The sequence below is a fragment of the Lissotriton helveticus genome, chromosome 1_2, assembly GCF_964261635.1.
Source record: "Lissotriton helveticus chromosome 1_2, aLisHel1.1, whole genome shotgun sequence".
Taxonomy (NCBI): Eukaryota; Metazoa; Chordata; class Amphibia; order Caudata; family Salamandridae; genus Lissotriton; species Lissotriton helveticus.
This window is the reverse complement of record NC_136058.1, coordinates 165,122,974-165,142,141: the sequence shown is the minus strand read 5'-3', so window position 1 is coordinate 165,142,141 and position 19,168 is coordinate 165,122,974. Positions and strand designations below refer to the sequence as shown.

The following is a 19,168-nucleotide window of genomic DNA, read 5'->3' as shown; positions in this document are numbered from 1 at the left end:
AGAATTTTGGATCGGCACAGCAGTTGCATTGTCCATTACTGGTAGCTGGTCACCTTATAAATGCTGAGTAGATGGCAAACTCTATAGCAAGTACCATAGCCTCTTGGGGGAAGCGGTACACACAGCCAGGTTTGGACCAAGTGGTTAAACAAAGCAGAAGGGTTATCACAGGCTTGGGTTGCCAACATAACTTGGCTGTGGTGAGGAGCATCCCTCGGCCCTCTTCTGACTGGGGTGGGTGTGCAGGCACCTCACCGGTGGATGGGGGAGGAGAGAGTTGGGAGTTACTGAGCACTCCCTGCTCCTTCTACCCCCTTCCCCAGCGCGCCCACACCGGTGCAAGGTGGGTCGAGGGGACTGAGGTGCGGCATATACTATAGAAGGTCTCTATCAATGGAGGAAAAGCTTGGGAAAAGTTAAAGGCAAATAGCCGGGACACAATTAGGTACTACCCAGTGGCAACAGTGGACTGGTGAAACAGGGATGGGTCGGTAGTCAAGCACTTTGAGTGCCACACCTCTTTCTCCAACCACCTTACCCTTCCTGTCTCTTAAACAAACTGTTGCAGATACTTGTTCATACCTACCTTCTCCCATTCGCTTTAATCTTGCAATAAACATAATTTGCGGTAAACACCAGCACAAATAAGGCACTGCTTGCCACAATTTCTAAAAAGGAGCGGTTTTTTCTGGATTTGCTGGGTTCCTGCCGTGTTATATTTAAAATAAAAAAATAACAACAAAATAGATGATCTGAGTTCCTGAATGCAGGTGCCATAGTAAATGTTCTCCAAAATTCAACTGAAGAGGTCCTCTTCTGCACCTTCTTTAGAGATCACACGTAAATGCAGGCACTCATCCCATCCTAGACTCCAGGGAACGACCAGTGAAAACCTTTCTGCCTTGGTTAAATCCGGCAACGAAAAATACATTTCAATGCAGCTGCTATGGCAAGTCGCACTGTGACTACACATTGCCCAGGTATAAACAATCATTTGCAATGCAATAGGTCTTGCATTAGTGAAATTTGGAGGTATTGAAGCTATAGTTTTTTTTTTTCATTTTGTAAATATAAAAAAACATAGTTCAGCTTAAAGAATTCTTCTCACTGTGAATGACGTTTCCCACTCTGGGTTCTCCGAGAGGGCACATAAAGCAGGGGACGCCCTCTTACCCCCACCCCCAGGGTTAGTCATCTGTAGAAGCTGTCCCTGCAAGGTGTTGGCAGCTCTTGTGTCTGCCTGCTGAGAGGGCCTGGGGTTCCGGGGTACACAGGGCTCGTAGCTGTATCTCATCTCCGAGTCCTGCCCATGGCTCACCCTCTCTCCTTCGTGCTCTATAAACAGAAGCTGAGAAGCTCCCCATTCGTTTCGAGCTCTTTAAACTCTCCTGATCGTCAAGGCCCTGGTCCTCAGCAGTCAGCTATGGCTTCTGGAGAGGCGGGCTGATGCCTGGCCGGACCCTGTGAATAATCTGGTGTTCTTCTGTAGTGCCAACAGTAAAAGAATCACAGCTAGGTGCTATGAAGGATTGGGGGTATGCCTAATATGCCTACACTTGCCTTATTTAGAACCCTGGACATGTACGCTTAAGTTTGCCCACCAGTACCAATTAATTTGTCAGTTCCTCACGCTGATTACATTTTACACTGCTCACTAATGCCCTTTTGTTGCACTGTCCACTAGTGCAACTCTTTGCGCTGGTCACTAGTAGATGCTTTTTACACTGTCCACTGGTGCAGCTTCAAGCACTGGCCACTATTAAATGCTGCCATTGGTTAATTTGAGCTGGTGGGGGGCACTGGCACTTTATTCTCCTTTTCAGACTTTTCCAGAGAGCGACCGAAGGAAAGAGGGAGGAAGAGAAAGACGGAAAAGCACCACCTCCGCATCAGCACATCACCACTGCACCAACTCAGCACCAGACCACCACCTCCGCATCAGCACAGTACTATCTCAGCATCAGCACAGTATCACCTCCTCATCAATGCACCATCACCATCGCAGTACCAATTCAACATCACTCAGCACAATCTGAGCACCAGCACAGCACCACCACCTCCGCATATCTCTGCACCGCCTCCTCATCGCTCTACTCCGACCTTCAGTATCAGCACAGCACCACCACAGCATTATCTCAACACATGAACACCTCCATATCAGTGCACCACCTTAGAACCAGTGCAGCACCACCTTAGCACCAGCACAGTACCACCTCCTCATTAGTGGACCAACACTAGTACAGCCTCACCTCAGCACCAGCACAGCTCCATCCTTGCATCAGTACAGCACCACCATCACATTATTGCACCATCACCACCACAGCCATACCTCAGCAGCAGTTCAGCACCAATGCAGCAGCACAACCTCCTCATCACTCAGCACCTCTTGAGCACCAGCTCAGCACCACCAAGCACCATCTCAGCTTAACGCAGCACACAGCATAACTCGGCACCACCTAGGTATCACAGCAGTATCACTCAGCATCACCTCTGCACCACCACACCACCACCTCACAATCACTCAGCACCACCTCGGTCTTCCTTCAGAATCTGGCATCTGTTGATTCTGCCCTAGTTTCCATCTGCTGCTAGTGTTGTAATTCAGGTACCTTTTCACAACCTCCAGCTCCTCGTTGTTTATGTCCCCACCCCCCAAAAACAAAAACAACTATAACAAACCAGCATTAGAACAGGAAGGAGGAAGTTGCCAGCATTGTAAGGACAAAAAAAACTTGAAGATATTTTTAAGTTAATTATTTTTTTAATAGTGTCGTTCAGTTGAACATAATGTTGTCTTGGTTATATATACGGGACCAAAAATGCTTATAAAAGTTACTATTATAACTTTTCAACATGCTGCACAGCAGCCACTATGCTCTACAACATAGCTTAAAGACATTGTCAAGACCAATCGCACTGGCTAAACACTTATAAGGTCTGAAAGGCGAGACCTGTTGGCTGTGCCAATGCTTGTTTACCTTGTCCCCGGCCGCCCTTCTCATTTTTTGCCTTTTGTGGCCAAGTGGCTGAGTGGATTACAAAGATTAAGTTGGACTCTGTGGTACTGGGTAGAGCTGTAAGGGAGCAATCTTTGTTTTGTAATAATTTTAAAACTCAAGTCTCTTTTTCAGGACTTCTATTTTTAATGTTGGTAACTGGTCCCATGGTATTTTCAGATCTTCCGTAGTCTCCTGTAAAAAAATCTGTACATAGAGTACTACGGCTTAAACCACAGTTACATCTAATCAGTTTAGTAATCGAAAATGTTTATTTCAGACCGTGTAATGGCATTAAATTACATCCATACCTTACTGGTTTATTGTACTACTTGTTTCTGTTTATATGGTAAAATATCAATAATATGGCAGTTTGTGCACACTAATGTATTATTATTATGTGCATATAGGCAGCAATTAAGGCTGTCAACAGTGAAAAGAATATTTACAATGATAAAGCCTTCGGATACAATACCCAACTTATTTAATTGAGCTAATGAGAAACCTGTTCATGTCAAATGTACATGCTATACCGACAGACACCTATAGGACTTGTGTAACATGAAGGCATTGCCGTTTTCTTAAAGATGCATTTGACTTTTTTGTACCTTTTTACTTATATTTGTGATACTATTCTTATTTTTGTTTGTTTAACCATATCAATTATAGAGCAGCTAAATTCCATTTGAAACCTAATTTGACCCTCCTTTTAATTGGCTCCATTGTATTTTGTTTCTCAACAGGAGGAGTCATCACCAAGGTCTTTGCTTGACATCTGCCTACAATTTTTGAGTGCAAACCTAGAACAGTTTTGCTCGGAAAGACCAGATGGCACGTTTTGCTTCCAAGAGCCAACGATCTTTCCACAGGAAGTGGCTGACCGACTTCTACAGACAATGGCATTTCAGAGTAATTCTGCAATATTATTAACTATAAATTGTAAATGTAAAATGTTGAAATGTGGTTCTCAGAGTAGATTGATAACCCTTCTACCTAGGTTTCAGTTGACCGTGGATGTGTCCTGGAGCAAATATGCATGCTGCTCACCTTCTGATGGGTATCTGCTTAAGGATGCACACACAGATTCGTCTCCTATACGGCCACGCATGCATGGCTCTGGAAGCCAAGCTTATCCTATTATAAGTAAGTAAGTAAGTAACAGAAATTTGTTAAAGCGCAAAGTTCACCTGACTGGTATCTTGGCGCTATCAACCCTTGCAGTTCCAACAGTGCAGTTGTCTCTCTTCTGCATCAATATACTCAGAGTAAACTAGCTATAGCCCCACCAACTATTTTGGAAAGACACACTTTTTCAAGCCCTTCCGAAATCCGGAAAGGATCGACCTAGCTTGAAGGGGAGCGGGAAGCATAATCCACAGTTGAGCATCCTTTACCTGGAAAGTTCTTCCTCCCAACCTAACTCTCCTGAATGTCGGTACACAGACTAAATTGGCAGAGGCAGATCGTAGAGTCCTCTGAGGACTATATCGTCTAAAGGTCTATGTAGAGATAGTGGGCCTGTCCTGTTTAGAGCCTTGTAGACCACATCCATCGATTTTTAAAAATTATCCTCTCTGACTGGAAGCCAATGTAGCTCTCCTAAGGTGCAAAAAGATTAATCATATCTGGATTTGTTTAGTGCAAGCTTTGCCACAATTGTTTGTGCTGTGTATGGCCTTTTTGTCAGGTACTTTAGAGTCCCTAAGTGCATTATAGTAGACAATTCAATTTAGAATTATACTCTGGACTTCTAGCTTTCTTGCTTGTTGGGTCAATAGTGGAACAATCTTCCTGAGGTTCCACAGAAGACCGAAACAAGTACCTGCCGTTTTGTTGATGTGTGTTTCCATAGTTAATTTCTCATCTATGTATATTCCTAGATTGTGCACTACCTGGGCTACTTTAAGGTTGTCAGTGCTAGTCCAAGGCCAAAAATCCTTCGGGAGACAGTGCAGCTCTTAGGAGGGAGAACAACCAAAAAATTCAGTTTGTCCTCCATTGAATTTGAAGGAGTTCTGTTTCATTTATCTTACCATCTCATTAAGACATCTGCGTAGCCCTTCTGCTGGAGTGTGATTATCTTCATCTAGGCCAGATTTGGCTGCGATCGTCTGCATAGTTTACAAACGAGAGCCCAGAAGATTTAATAAAGATTAGTAGCGGTCATAGATATATATTGAGGAGTATATAGTTCAACGCAGATCCCTGTGGTACCCCATGATCTATTCTTTTACATTTCGAGTGAAAGGGCGAGAGTGAAAATGCTTGGGATCTGTTTTTCCGGTAGGATTCAATCCAATACAGTAATGTCCGTTCTACTCCTATTTCCTTCAGTCTAAAGATTAGTGTCTGGTGATTATTTGTGCAAAACACAGAACTGCTGTTTGAGCTCTGTCCACCATTATCCTCCGCTCATCTTATGCCAGAACAAGTGCTGATTTTGTGCCATGAGCTGGCCTGAAGCCCATTTGTCCAGTCTCCAGAATGTTGTGATTTTCCAGGTAGCCAACAATTTCTTTGCTAATGTATTTCTCAATTATATTTATCTGATAGGTTAGTTATGAGATTGGACGATAGTTGCTGGGATCATTTCTTTCTATATTCTTTCTATTCAATCTGTTGTTGCACGACAAATGTAAGTTCTGCTAATTGTGCTCTAGATGGACCTGGAATAGACCTCACGAAGTGGTGGTAAAGTGTACATTGGTAAATAAGGGTACACTGCACCTTTGCTTCCCTCTTAGCAATGCAATCAAAAGCCCCACTTGAGTGAACCACATGCCTGATATTGTTCTGCTCTCTGGTTGCTGGTTATTTAGGCTTCTACCCATGATGGTGTGCTCAGGTCTTGCATTGTGATGCTTCAACCCTACAATGCACCAGGCATGCATTAGTGATGGCCCTCTTGAGGATCAGTGGATTCTTTCAAGCCAGGAATGGCGGTCCGAACATTCACCAAACCCAGCAAGACCAGCCCCAATTCCCCAGAGCAGTCCCTGATTACCTGCTGTTCTGTTCCTGGTGATCTGTTTTGGTCTAATCTGAAAACCTCAAATCCACCGCCATGGGATTTAGCAACAACATATTCTGATGCAGCACACCAACAGTCTTTATTGACCAAGACCCTAGATGTAGCACAGAAAGCACTATATCCTGTTTCCATCTCTTAGAGACTATTCTAAAAGATATGATTGTGATCGGTTCAATTGGTTTTTTTCTGGATCTGTGGTGTGCGAGGTAGTCCTTCTGTTGGGCCAAAGGATTGGTATTGAAGCTATTTTGCCTGGAACCCTGCCTTGCTTCATGATCTCTGTGGTGATTCGTTCAATTTCAGATGGAAACAATTACCAGCACGTTTTACATAAAGATTTGAACAGATGAGAACCTCATATACTCTCAGGTGAGGCTCTGAATGTGTTTATCTGCAACTTGCTCCTTTGGATCTCCTTGCAAGGGCAAGTTCTACTGAGAGTACAACACGCACAATATTTCCTTTGCAGATGACTTGCAAAAGAGCTTGGTTGGAACTTCAGCCCTATGTGAATATGGCCTAAAGACAATCTTACATAATACATCAGTTTGCCACGGAATAAACACGAAAGGCCCACCTTAGCATCCAGGATTCTTGGTTCCCTCAAATCTGATATGTTTTCAGTAAGCCAGTTTCACACTCTCCCTCCTCTTTACCCCCCCCCCCTTCCATTGTTCACTAACATTTTTAGGTTTTGCCTGGCGAAAAGATGCGCTCTGCGCATCTTTTTCGCGCAGGCGAAAACCTGATGAGAACTGTAGTGTGGCTTTGGGTCGGCCCTCGTCATTCATTGGCTGGCTCCATAAATGGAGCCTAGCCATTGGACGAGGGGCCTGTCCGTCAATGCCGGACCAGATTCGGGGGCGTTCCCGAGATTCTTTGGCTTTTGCCGACGTCACGCGACGTCAGCCGAAAGCCGGGAACGCCCCCGAATCTCGTCCGGCATTGCCGGCACTTCTGCGTCTCTCCACCCCCCTTTCCCGCCCCCTCCCGCTTGTTCCAATCGCCATTGCGCTTTCGTTCATTGCTTCCATGTCAGTTGACGAACGTGGCGTATTATGCAGTCTAATTAGCGGTTTGTTTTGGGTTTCACCGCCATGTAATCATGAGTTTGATGGAGAGAGAATCCGGGACTGCCTGGCGCTGGTCTTCGACTGGTTCCAACGGAACAGTCTGAGGGCCAACTCGGGCAAGTCTGAGATTTTATTTTTTGGTTGCGTCGTCGAGCCGGATTGGCAGCTTTGGTGGCCGTCCGACATGAATCCTCCTGCTCAGTCCTCCCAGGTTGCTAAAAATTTGGGCGTCAAGTTAGACAACCAGTTGGCATTACGAACCCACATTATTGGCCTGGCCGGTACCTGTTTCGGAATCCTAAAGATGCTCCGCAAATTTTTGCCTTTACTATCGGAAGAGCACAGGAGGATTACCATTCAGGCTTTGATCGGTTCGAGGCTGGACTATGTCAACGCTCTCTTTCTTGGCCTTCCCGATTACCTGGTCCAGCGCCTCCAGGTGGTGCAGAACTCTGCTGCCCGGGCAATCTTCTGTCTTGGTAGGCGAGCCCGTGCCTCGGGGCTGCTGCAGAAGCTTCATTGGCTCCCTATTAGGAAGCGGATTCTGTTTAAGTCCCTGACCCTGATGCATAAAGCTCTGCATGGATCAGGGGCGGGATACCTGCAGCGGAGGTTGAACTTTTATCACCCAGTTCGCTCTCTCCGCTCGGAATCCCTTTTTAAAGCTGTGGTGCCACGGGTAAGGAAGGCTCGTGCTGGAGGGAGATCCTTCAGCTGTCGAGCTCCCCAGGCGTGGAATTCGCTTCCGCTTTCTTTACGTAGCGTTCCCAATCTGCTTCAGTTCAGGAGGAGCCTGAAGACGTGGCTTTTTAACTCTTAGTCTGTTTCTTTATTAAATGGTTCTTTTATTTTTTGTGTGGTTTACTGTTTTTACTGTGTTGTGTTACCTTTTTATCAGCCGTTGGTGGAAAAAAAGCGTCGGGACACTCCAGTTCGAGTAGCCGTACGCTATATAAAAACAACGTAACATAACATAACATAACATATACCGGTGCACGCATTTTAGTCAAATTTACGTGTTTCCTCATTCGAATGCACTTATCCGATTTCAAACCCACTGAGGGTTATAAGCACGACAATTTCGCTTGGCTGCTGTTTCTACATGATAAACTTTGAACACTTACATTGTGGACGCTTTCTTTCGACCACCACCCATCCGTGGAGACTCTCAGTCGACACGCATCAATCTGCGCTTGTGCTGACTCTTCTTTTACTAGTTCTTGTTCGAGTCATTGACTCCAGAGAATTCTGGGAGTGGCATGATGTAATGAAATCCGTCTCTAATCCATTGTAAGTACCATTTACCAAGATTATTAGAGGATATTCTTTCATATTGACGCTTGGTTCAGCGTTCGTCAACTGACATGGAAGCAATGAACTAGTAAGGATCTTTTCATTACAGTCAAAAAGCTAGTCAAACTTCCGGATAAATCCCAAAAAATAGACACCCAGAGCGCTTCATAGCGCTTTTCTGCCCTAGCGAGTGCTCACCTCGCTGAACGCCCCCGAATCTCGTCCGGCATTGCCGGCACTTCTGCGTCTCTCCACCCCCCTTTCCCGCCCCCTCCCGCTTGTTCCAATCGCCATTGCCCTTTCGTTCATTGCTTCCATGTCAGTTGACGAACGTGGCGTATTATGCAGTCTAATTAGCGGTTTGTTTTGGGTTTCACCGCCATGTAATGGCGTGCTATACCGGTGCACGCATTTTAGTCAAATTTACGTGTTTCCTCATTCTAATGCACTTATCCGATTTCAAACCCACTGAGGGTTATAAGCACGACAATTTCGCTTGGCTGCTGTTTCTACATGATAAACTTTGAACACTTACATTGTGGACGCTTTCTTTCGACCACCACCCATCCGTGGAGACTCTCAGTCGACACGCATCAATCTGCGCTTGTGCTGACTCTTCTTTTACTAGTTCTAGTTCGAGTCATTGACAGTCTTGCAGTGTGTTGGGGGGCTTGCAGTGTGTGGGGGGGCTTGCAGTGTGTGGGGGGGCTTGCAGTGTGTGGGGGGGCTCGCAGTGTGTGGGGGGGCTCGCAGTGTGTGGGGGGGCTCGCAGTGTGTAGGGAGGCTCTGTGGGGGTGTGGGGGGGGCTCTGTGTGGGTGTGTGTGTGGGGGGCTCTGTGTGGGTGTGTGTGTGGGGAGGCCTCTGAGTGTGTATTGGGGGGGCTCTCTGTGGGTGTTTGTGTGTGTCATTTGCGAGAGATCAAGCTAGTGGCATTGTAAATGACAATGCCATTTATTTATGTTAAAAAAAACATAAATAAAAATATTGTCAAGAGCAATGCCAATAGCTCAAACTTTAACAAAGGCAAAACCATTGCATTGTAAATGCTTGTTTGTTTTGCCCTATGATTGGTTTCCAGACATTTCTTTATTTTTTTATTGAACCACTTTAAGGCTATATTATGGATCAGATCTTGTTGAGGAACAGAAGCAAGGTCCTTTATCACAATCTAACCACTAGGGCATCCTGCAGTATGGTCCTAGAATTCTTCTAGAAAACAGAATTTACATATTTATTGAATCCATTGCAACTTTAAATCTGAAATGATGGGCTAGACATGATGCTTAGCTCGTGAACCCTAATCTTGTAGAGTGTGAAGAAGAAGCAATACCACCATACATTTAACATGTGTTATGCATTGGCAGTCAGTAGGTCTGTTGTTAGGTGCTAACCTTTTGGCTTTGGCAGTTGTTTTGTTCTTTTTTTGAAAAACATATTTTTGTGGAAGCTGCAGAGCCTTCATCAAACTAAAAAAAAATCCAATTGGCTGAAGGCAAAAATATTTTTTGTGCTCAAAAAGCAAACATTTCCATAGTAGTGCTTGGCATTGAAGGGAACTACTTATTTGTTATAAACAACCATTTAAAATGAACGCAGTCTGTTATGCTGTGAAATAACAGCAGTCGGGTAAACAAAGGCCACAGCAAAAGGAATTTACCACAGTAATAGCAGGATACAGGAAGTGATAAAGCTGGAATATGCTCACATCAAATACAAAATGAAGAGCTAGGCTGAAAGTGTGCTACTATCACAATGGGCTCCAGACTCAATGCAAACACTAACGTAATAATAAAATAAAAACAAATATTGGCTGTGAATGGAGTTACCCGTGTGTGAATGCTCTCTGTGTGAAAGAGCAAAATGCCTGCACTGAAAGTAAAGTTGCCCACTTGCTGAAGTAGGCTGAGCCACTACCCCATGCTGTCTGCTGTGCTTTGTGAAAGCAAAATGAGAATGACACAATAACAGACCCAACGGATGAAGAGAGCTGAAAGCTGCTTTAGGTAAACATATTGTACTTATAATTTTAGTAAAATCAAAAAGTCTTAGCTGATGCCAGACCTAAAAAGACATACGCCCTTCCTTTCAATTTCATACAATGGCAGCTAAAGCTTACAGAAACACCATGACTCCGAACCTTCAATTTCTTTTATTTTCTTGTTTGTGGTGTAGTAAGGATTTAAGAGGAAATTCTGTTTAGTGAAGAGGCGTTGACAATTGAACCAGTGCACAGTTATGGCTTGAGGTCTGCAACCTGGATTTTTAGCCATATTTGTTTGTATCACATGAAGTAGAGTACATGAAAGACTGATCTTTTCTGTCTGTTCAATTTTCTCTATTTTTCACAGAAATTTGAAGTCTTCTCCCAAAGTGGTGTTTTAGTTCTATTTCATTCAGTTATTAGCCATGCTGCACGGAAGCCAGCTCTGCTGTACAATATGGCTATACAACTTTGCCAAAGCCAATAGATCTTACATAAACGAGACCAACTCACTTTGCCAGTGCTTATTTTCTTTTTGTTGCTTGTTCATGTTCTGCAAATGGAATTGCAAGCATACTAAACATGTGCCTTGATCAGAAAAGTAATGCTATGCGACTGAGATTTGCTGCCGTGTTCGGGGCAAAGTAAATGCAGGTACTGCGAACGGATGCTAGTCAGAAGTAAGGGGTTTGCATAAAATTACATTTTGTTCAGTACTTTTAAGGAAAATGAACAGGTTGAAGATACTGATGAGAAATGAAAAAGGGTTACTACTAGTAACGACTGTGTAGTCTACACCTAGATAAATCAATTATGGGTGTAGTTTAGCATGGGAACAAACATTAGTGTAGTGTAGTCTTAATTTACATAGTGGATTTAAAACAGCATTTACTTAAATACACTATTTATTTTCCTTGGCAAAGCACCCAACATAGTTTATAACCTAAGTTACAGCAAAATGCGGATACATTAACTGCAAAAGTTACACACCTAGCTGTTTATATACCCCCTAACAACTATAGACTATGTATTGCGTAAAAAACATAACTCCTGAAATGTTTTGTAAATATTATGAAATACATTTTCACAGTACAATCTAGAGTAGTCCGAAAGACAGAACTGTTGTGGAGAGTTGGAAATTGTCCAAATACATTTTTTGCAGGTTTCAAAATGTTTGTGCTGTAGCATTCATTACTGATCTAACAAAATGATATTTTTTTTTTACAGGACAGCTAAATGAGGTAACAGTAGGAATTTTTCGTGGTAACCAGATGCGCCTGAAGCGAGCATGTATCCGCAAAGCAAAGATCTCTGCTGTGGCCTTTAAAAAGGCATTTTGTCATCACAAGCTTGTGGAGTTGGATGCTACAGGTGTTAATGCAGACATTACGATCACAGACATTATAACAGGACTCAGTAGTAGTAAATGGATCCAGGAAAACCTTCAATGTCTAGTGCTGAACTCTTTAACGCTTTCCTTGGAAGATCCTTATGAAAGATGCTTCAGCCAGTTGTCTGGCCTACGTGCACTGAGCGTTACCAATGTTCTCTTCTACAATGAAGACTTGGCGGAAGTTGCTTCTCTGCCGAAGCTTGAAAGTCTGGATATATCAAACACATCTGTAACTGATATCTCTGCCCTGCTGACTTGTAAGGACCGACTTAAATCTTTAACCATTCACCACTTGAAGTGCTTGAAAATGACAACCACACAAATTTTGGATGTTATCCGAGAACTCAAATATTTGACTCACCTTGATATTTCAGATGATAAACAATTTACATCCGACATAGCCTTTCGCCTGCTTGAACAAAAAGACATCCTGTGTAACCTGATGTCATTGGACATTTCTGGTAGAAAACATGTTACTGACAAAGCTGTTGAAGCGTTCATTGACCAGAGACCCAGAATGCACTTTGTGGGACTGCTCGCAACGGAGGCTGGGTACTCTGAATTACTTTCCGGAGATGGAAATGTGAAGGTTTGAAAACCCTTTTTTTAACATTCTCAGATGACCGTTGTGTCTTGAAAAAATGCGTTTTTCAGTTTTTGGTATACCTTTACTTATAAATTGTTTTGATCATGGGTTCAAAGTACAGTGACCAAATTAGTTCTTGGTTGTCGAAGCATTCTCATTTATGTCTTGCTATGTGTAATCCCACTTGTATGTCATCTTTATGGACTGACGTGTGGAAGTTCAGGTCACCGTTTTACCACTTTCCCTTCTTATCCCCAGAAAACTCCATTGTAATAGTGGAGACCGATCTATCTCTTACATAGGTCAGTACTTGTATGTAAGACAATTATATGAACAAAAGTGTCATTAGCGCAATTAGGTTGGAGTTCTAGAAGTGAGGTGTTTCCAGCTCCTATTAAATGTTATAGTAAGAAAGAGTATGTGTGTGTGTGTGTGTGTGTATGTATATACATCTTGTACAGAGATTGTTTGAAGTGCAGTGATTATGAGTCCGCTTACTGTCATACAACTACCTTTTCCATTTGACTGTTGTCCAAGTATTGACTTTACATGGTTTTTCATTGGCGAGAAGCTGCTCAACCTTTTGAGGGAATTATATCTAACATTTACTTGGCCTTAAAATAGCAGATGATACCTCCATGGTAAAATGTAATACCCGGCTAAAGAGTTGTAGGCAGATCACCACTGATCAGCTTCAGTTGCTGATGGTTTCCCAAATATGAATCCACTTACAAGGGGCGAGGGAATCTGCCTGGAGATTCCAGGTGGACAAATGTTCTGCTACGGCTCAGTATTTTTGCACATATTTCTTTCTATTCTAATTAAGCACCAGGGAATAATTGTGTGAACTTAAATTTACTTGGCAGAATTCTGCATTGAATCCCCCATTCTGTGGAGTTCAGAACAGGCCTTTACCAACGGCTACAACGAGGTGGTAAGTGTTGGGGAGGACTGAATGGTAATTCACATTACAAAAAAAGTACCTTCCCCTGGGTCATGTGCCGCCGCCTCATTTCTGTTTTCCACAGGCAGCCTCCCTCACCTAAGCCAATCACAACGCTGCAATGGGCGCGTTGCGATTGGTGCGGACGCCGCCCAGCCGGTTGCCTGTAGGGAGGCCATAGCCTGTAGGGAGGAAAGGGGGGAGTGCGCAGGACTGGTTTCTTCTGCCCCAGGGGGCCGACCAAACATTCAGGGCCCACAACAGTGGGCAAGCCACATTTACCCTCTGCCAGGACCGCCCACCCGCCAGCCCCCAACCAGGCACTTCTGCTTTCTCGTAGTGCAAGAAGCAGAAACAAAAAATGGTAGTTTTACCATTTTATGTTTCTGTTTCTCGCACTGTGAGAAAGCAGTGGGGTGACGCCCTTCCGCCCCAATGGAGGTGCTGCCCCTGCTTGGCTGTGTAATCGATTAGTCTGCAGTGATGATGTGGCTAAGTTTATTTTTATTTATTTATTTATAAAAAAAATTATATAGCACAGACTTGGCCCAAAGGTATTAAAGTGTTTTTAAAAGAGAGCTGATAGTAAGTTCTAATAAGCAAACATCATAAAACAACTTAATAGCACCAGGAAAACAGAGAACAGTTCATACCAGCAGGGAAATTCCAAGAAATAGTTAGCTTACTAGCATAGTAAATCAGTAACTTGTAACCAAGAGAGCAAACAGAGCAAACCTATCCTACCAGGGAAGACCGAGCAAGTCAACATAGGAGATGCTGCAGCAGTACCCATTTTAACCAAAGTGTGTCTCAAATAAAAGGATTTTGAGGTCTCTTTTGAATGTAAGCTCACAAAGCGGTGGTGGGAGGAAGTTCCAAAGCTTTGTTGCACTACTGGAGAATGTCAGTTTTGTGCGGCATTCTTGCCTGATAGTTGGAGGTGTGAGCAGGAGGTACTCCGCGCTTCTTGATCTTCTTTTAGCTCCAAAGGCTTGCAGTTTTCGGGCCAGGTAGGAGAGAGTGGAGTTGTGAAGGAATTTATGAGTCATGCATTTGGTATTAAATTGGGCTCTTGCATCGATGAGGAGTCATTGTAAGTTGCAAAGAATAGGACAGGTGCATGTGCATTTCCTGTGGCTTGTCACAAAGCGGGCAACTGCGTGGAACACTGCTCTCCGTGGAGATAGTGTAGTGAGTACATTTCTAGTATATACATTTCTTTCATTTGTACACTTCTTTTATGTTGGTTGTTGAGGACACACGGTCTTGGCCTTGAATGTATTAATTCAAAGTTCCCTCAGTGGTTCCTAGGCTACGGTTCAGTTCCACGGCTGTTCCTGCTGCGGCGGATTCCTGACTGAATGCCTGCGAGCAGCGTGGGGTTTTGGCTTCAATAAATCCATTGAAATTCTTACCGCTCCAGTGCTATTTTACCCATCTACATATTGGCGATGAGGATGACCAATTTAAAATGTACGTTTGGGTTCGTAAGTTTATTCTTCAGACCGATCAAAAACCCCTTGTGCACCTTTTTGCAAATGGCAAAAATAGCAATTTGTCAGCAAGGTTAACAAGATTGGAGCCCAATTTACAAGAATTTATGTTTGAGATTAAGCAAGTCCCAGGTGGTAAAAATGTTCATGTAGGCTGCCTTTCACGCATGCCTGTGGAAGTTGAAGAAGAAGATGACTTTATTATTTTTGGATATTTGTGGGTCTCACATGGGATCTGTGATTTCAAGATGGTTGTATTTCACAAGATCTTCATGAGGTCTTAATTGTTCTCATCATCCATTTGAGCATTTGAATTTTAGTCAGGAATTGCTCATCATCGCATCTGCATGTCAAAGGTCAAAATATTTCTGCCTCATACATGCTTATAGAGATTTGGGGCCTGATTTAGATCTTGGCGGTTGGGGTTATACCGTCCCAACGGTGACAGATATCCCGTCCACCGAAATATAAATTCCATTATAATTTATGAGATTTATATTTCGGCGGACAGGATATCCATCACTGTTGTGATGGAGTAAGCTACCTGCCAAGATGCAAATCGGGCCTTTAATCTGTGGGGAATTTTTCAGTTTGCTAAATGTCATTTCAGTGTTTGGCCATTCGAAAAAACCAAACCGGTTGCTTGAAATGCTAAGTGGTTGTGTTTTCTCCTTCCAAATTATCCCTTTGAAAATTTGAATTTTGGCAATTTTTGAGTTTTGAGGGTGCAAGCTGGTGGCTGATTTGGACTACCTAATTTCTTCACAGATTGCAACATTATTAGGGTGCCTTTTTTGGTGCTGTCATAAGCTTCAGTGTTGTGTATGGCATGGACCTACCACGTAACATTTGGTTCACTTGCTAGGCACTTTGCTAAGGTACATCACAGAAACAATGTCTTAGGCCAGTTGCCCAGTTGAAGGTACCAACATGATATATCCAGCTTGGTTTCCACTAACATAATGAAATAATCTTCCTCTGTAGGTGTAATTAGTTTTCTTTCTGCACTAAACTATTGGTCTCCTAATTCAGAAGCGGACATAGTGAATGTGAGAAATTGGGTTGTTGGTTGAATGGGGTGGGGGAGGTGATATCTGTTCAAGCAACATCCACAATCCCTGTAAGGGTGAACCACAAAAGGCACTAAATTAACCCTGTGCTTAACCCTTTGCAGCTTGGCCCAAAAAGCTGTCCAGCTTAACTTGGAGGCAATGTGTAAAGTGTTAGCACACACACCGTAATAAATTGGAAACTCAACACAAAAATCCCACACCAATTAAAAAAAATAGAGTAAATGTGATAAAGTATTTTACACCAAAACAACAAAAATCCAATCAGCAGAACCAGAGTTATGGATATTTTAAGTTTTATGGTAAAAAATAACATCTAAAAGATAAAAGCTCCAACCGTGGACAACTTGTTGTGCTAGACCCAGAAGTCCTCTGAGAGTCCCTCCGCAGGTCCAGAAAGTGAACTGAAGAGTTGGTCTGAGGTTCCCTTTTTAGATTGAGGCTAGGCAGCGCTTGCACTGTCCCTTTGAGACATATTGTATACACTTTGTGGGCTTTCAGGCCACCTATTGCTTATTATTTGTGAGTTTGATTGTCTTTTAAAAAGGCTTGCTTTCTAGTGGTTGATCTTTCCTCTTTGTCCCTCCTTTTTAGGTCTCGCAAACCTGCGCTGCAGCACATGCGCGTTGCTCGCTCTGCGAGGCTTCTTGTGATCAGTTCAATCAATCAATCAATCAATCATTTGTATAGCGCACTACTCACCCGGAGGGTCTCAAGGCGCTGGGGGGAGGGGGTCCGCTACTGCTCGAACAGCCAGGTCTTGAGCTGCTTCCTGAAGGCGAGGTGGTCTTGGGTCAGGCGGAGGTGGGTCGGAAGGGAGTTCCAAGTCTTGGCGGCCAGGTAGGAGAAGGACCTTCCTCCTGTGGTGGCTCTTCGGATGCGGGGGATGGCGGCGAGGGCGTGGCTGGTCGATCGAAGCTGGCGTTTGGGAGCGTAGAAGTTGAGGCGGCTGTTGAGGTATAGTTCACATTTAGAAGTGGAGTGTAGGCTCTGACCCCTGTTTCTATTGGCTTGCGTCATCCTCCATGCTAAACGCTGGCTTCATATTGTAAGTGAGGCTTTTTAGTCCCTCCTGGTTACCACCCTGTCCAGTTTTAGCCCCGCCCACCTGGACTGGATGTTTTACTGGGGGCGAGACACTCTCTCCTTCATTAGTCGGTGTAGGCCCTTTGTTTTTTAATTCCCTTCTCGGGCAGAATAGAATAAGATTTATATAGAATAGAATAAGATTTATATAGCGCTAAAAGTCGAGTTGGAAATAGTGACACTAAACCCAAAAAGGGTTACGGGCTTCTCCTGCACTCGGTCTCAGAAAGGAAGCCACATCTTTAGCTTATGTAATTGCTGTCCTTTCTTTGCTTGTTCCTTTAGTGAGCTTCTCCTAGGGACACGCCTTACATATATTGAGCACGCATGCCCACTTTCCCTTTCAAAGTGCAGCCGGGACAGTGCGCCCGTTTGTATATGTCTCGCATTTAAATGCAAGACATATAGCATTGCAAATATTTTTTTGTGCGGGGAAGTAATTCTGTCAAAACTTTTAGTATTCCTGAGAATCCCTTAAACAGGGAACAAAGATAATCTCGGTTTTGCTCTCAGACACACCCTCGGGCGTTGCTACACCAGCCGGCAGCGCGTGAATTGTGAAATTCGGGGCGCGCACGGAATGGCAAGGGCAGTGGGTGGAAAGTGTGACTGCTTCGGTACATCTCCTGCGTGGAAGTGCTTCCTCGAAGGAGCAGCGAGGGGTGCTGGCCACGGAAGAAGAAAGGGCACCACAAGCTGTGCTCCCCAGCTGGAGTCTCCCCTCACAGGAGCCCAGCGGTATGATGATCGAGTTTGCCCTCTTGAACAGCCCCCTGTCCCGCAGGCTCCAGACCGCTGCCGTCTTCCAGTGGGTCCTATCGTTCCTGCTATTAGGTACAGTCTGGCATTTTGCAGCACGTTATCGCATTTGTTTTTTATCATGGCAGTTCTGGGAGATGTTTTGTTGTTTCTCGTACGCTAGATAGTGGTGCATGCGCCTTTAGAATTCGGATCAGTGGTTATGACCAATTGCATTTTTAGCTTCGGTTATTTTGTAGCACGTTACCCAACAATTCCATGCTTTCATTTTCTAGGTTTGAAGGTCTTTATATTTACCCTTCAGGAATGGGGTTTTAAGTTCTGTTACTGATCCGAAGAGCATCCTTATCTTATGTCCCTGGCTTTTCACATCCAAAATACTCTTTGGTCTAAATCATCCACCACCCATCTTTATAACCTGACGTTTGTGCAAGGTCCCGGATCAAGTTTCCTTGTGGCTGCCCCCCTCGTGCTCAAGATGCAATTCGCCTGCCTAGCCAGACTATGTGTGCTTCTTTAAGTTTATGAGTCCATACACAATAACTTCAAAGTCTGTTCCGTGTCAAAATGTCCACATCACATAATCCATGTTGTTTCATTGCGTTCTTAAGTTCCCTTCTCTACTTCTTAGTAGTGCTGTGCGTCCTGCCATTCAAATCTAAGTTCATACTATAGTATTAAAATAGGCTGCAGAATTGTGCATCTGGCCGCCAAAGCCAATTACATTTTCGAGAAGAGCGTACCCTGCCTATTTTAGTTAACTAATTGCGACCCGTCTATCATCATTGCATTTCTGTAGCGCTTACTACTTACGACACGTTGAAGTGCTTTACAGTTGGTTGTTCGCTACACCTGAACATAGTTGTTTGTCAAGTTTTACAGTTTATAGTTGATTATTTAGATTAGCCTGGTGCTCTCAAGAGAGGGGAGAGCATGTGGCCTAATGGCCAGAACAGTTGACCTCGAAGATGGGGAACTGGGTTCGAGTCTCTGCAATCATGCTCAACATCCTGTAATTCTGGGCAAATCATTTAATCTCTCAAGGTCCAACAAAAATGAATGTGTTCTGTAACGCAAGTGGTGCATTGATACCTTCAGGTCTAGTTCGCTCTCTATAAAACGCGGATGGAAAAAAAGCGAACAGGCTATATATTTTCCTGTCACCTTCTGGGCTGTTTAACCTTTGACTAACTGCCTACAAAAAAAGAGACAGGAACTTAATTTTATTTTAGAATATCACAATTGAGCAAATTGGCAATGTGACATAATTGGGATCACTAGAATGTGTTTCTGTGGTTACCTTCTCTATCCCTCCACTATTCGTTTTCATTCCATGTGTGCAGTATTATATGTGGCTGTGTGTCACTGGCGGCCCTCATGGGACAGCACCCACAGCATGTGCTGCACTTATTCAACGCAGGACCCATTTCAGGCTCTCCACTTAATTCACCCCAACCTTTAGG

General features: G+C 43.8%; 1 protein-coding gene across 1 annotated transcript in view; it reads left to right on the top strand.

Moving 5' to 3' along the window:
• The window catches only part of ZYG11B (zyg-11 family member B, cell cycle regulator), a 291,659-nt gene that overhangs the window by 67,678 nt on the left and 204,813 nt on the right, over positions 1–19,168 (top strand). Inside the window, exons 2-3 of the mRNA XM_078670550.1 lie at positions 3,740–3,905; positions 11,603–12,357. Of these exons, the coding sequence (XP_078526676.1) occupies positions 3,740–3,905; positions 11,603–12,357 (921 nt within the window). The remainder of the gene's footprint in view (positions 1–3,739; positions 3,906–11,602; positions 12,358–19,168) is intronic.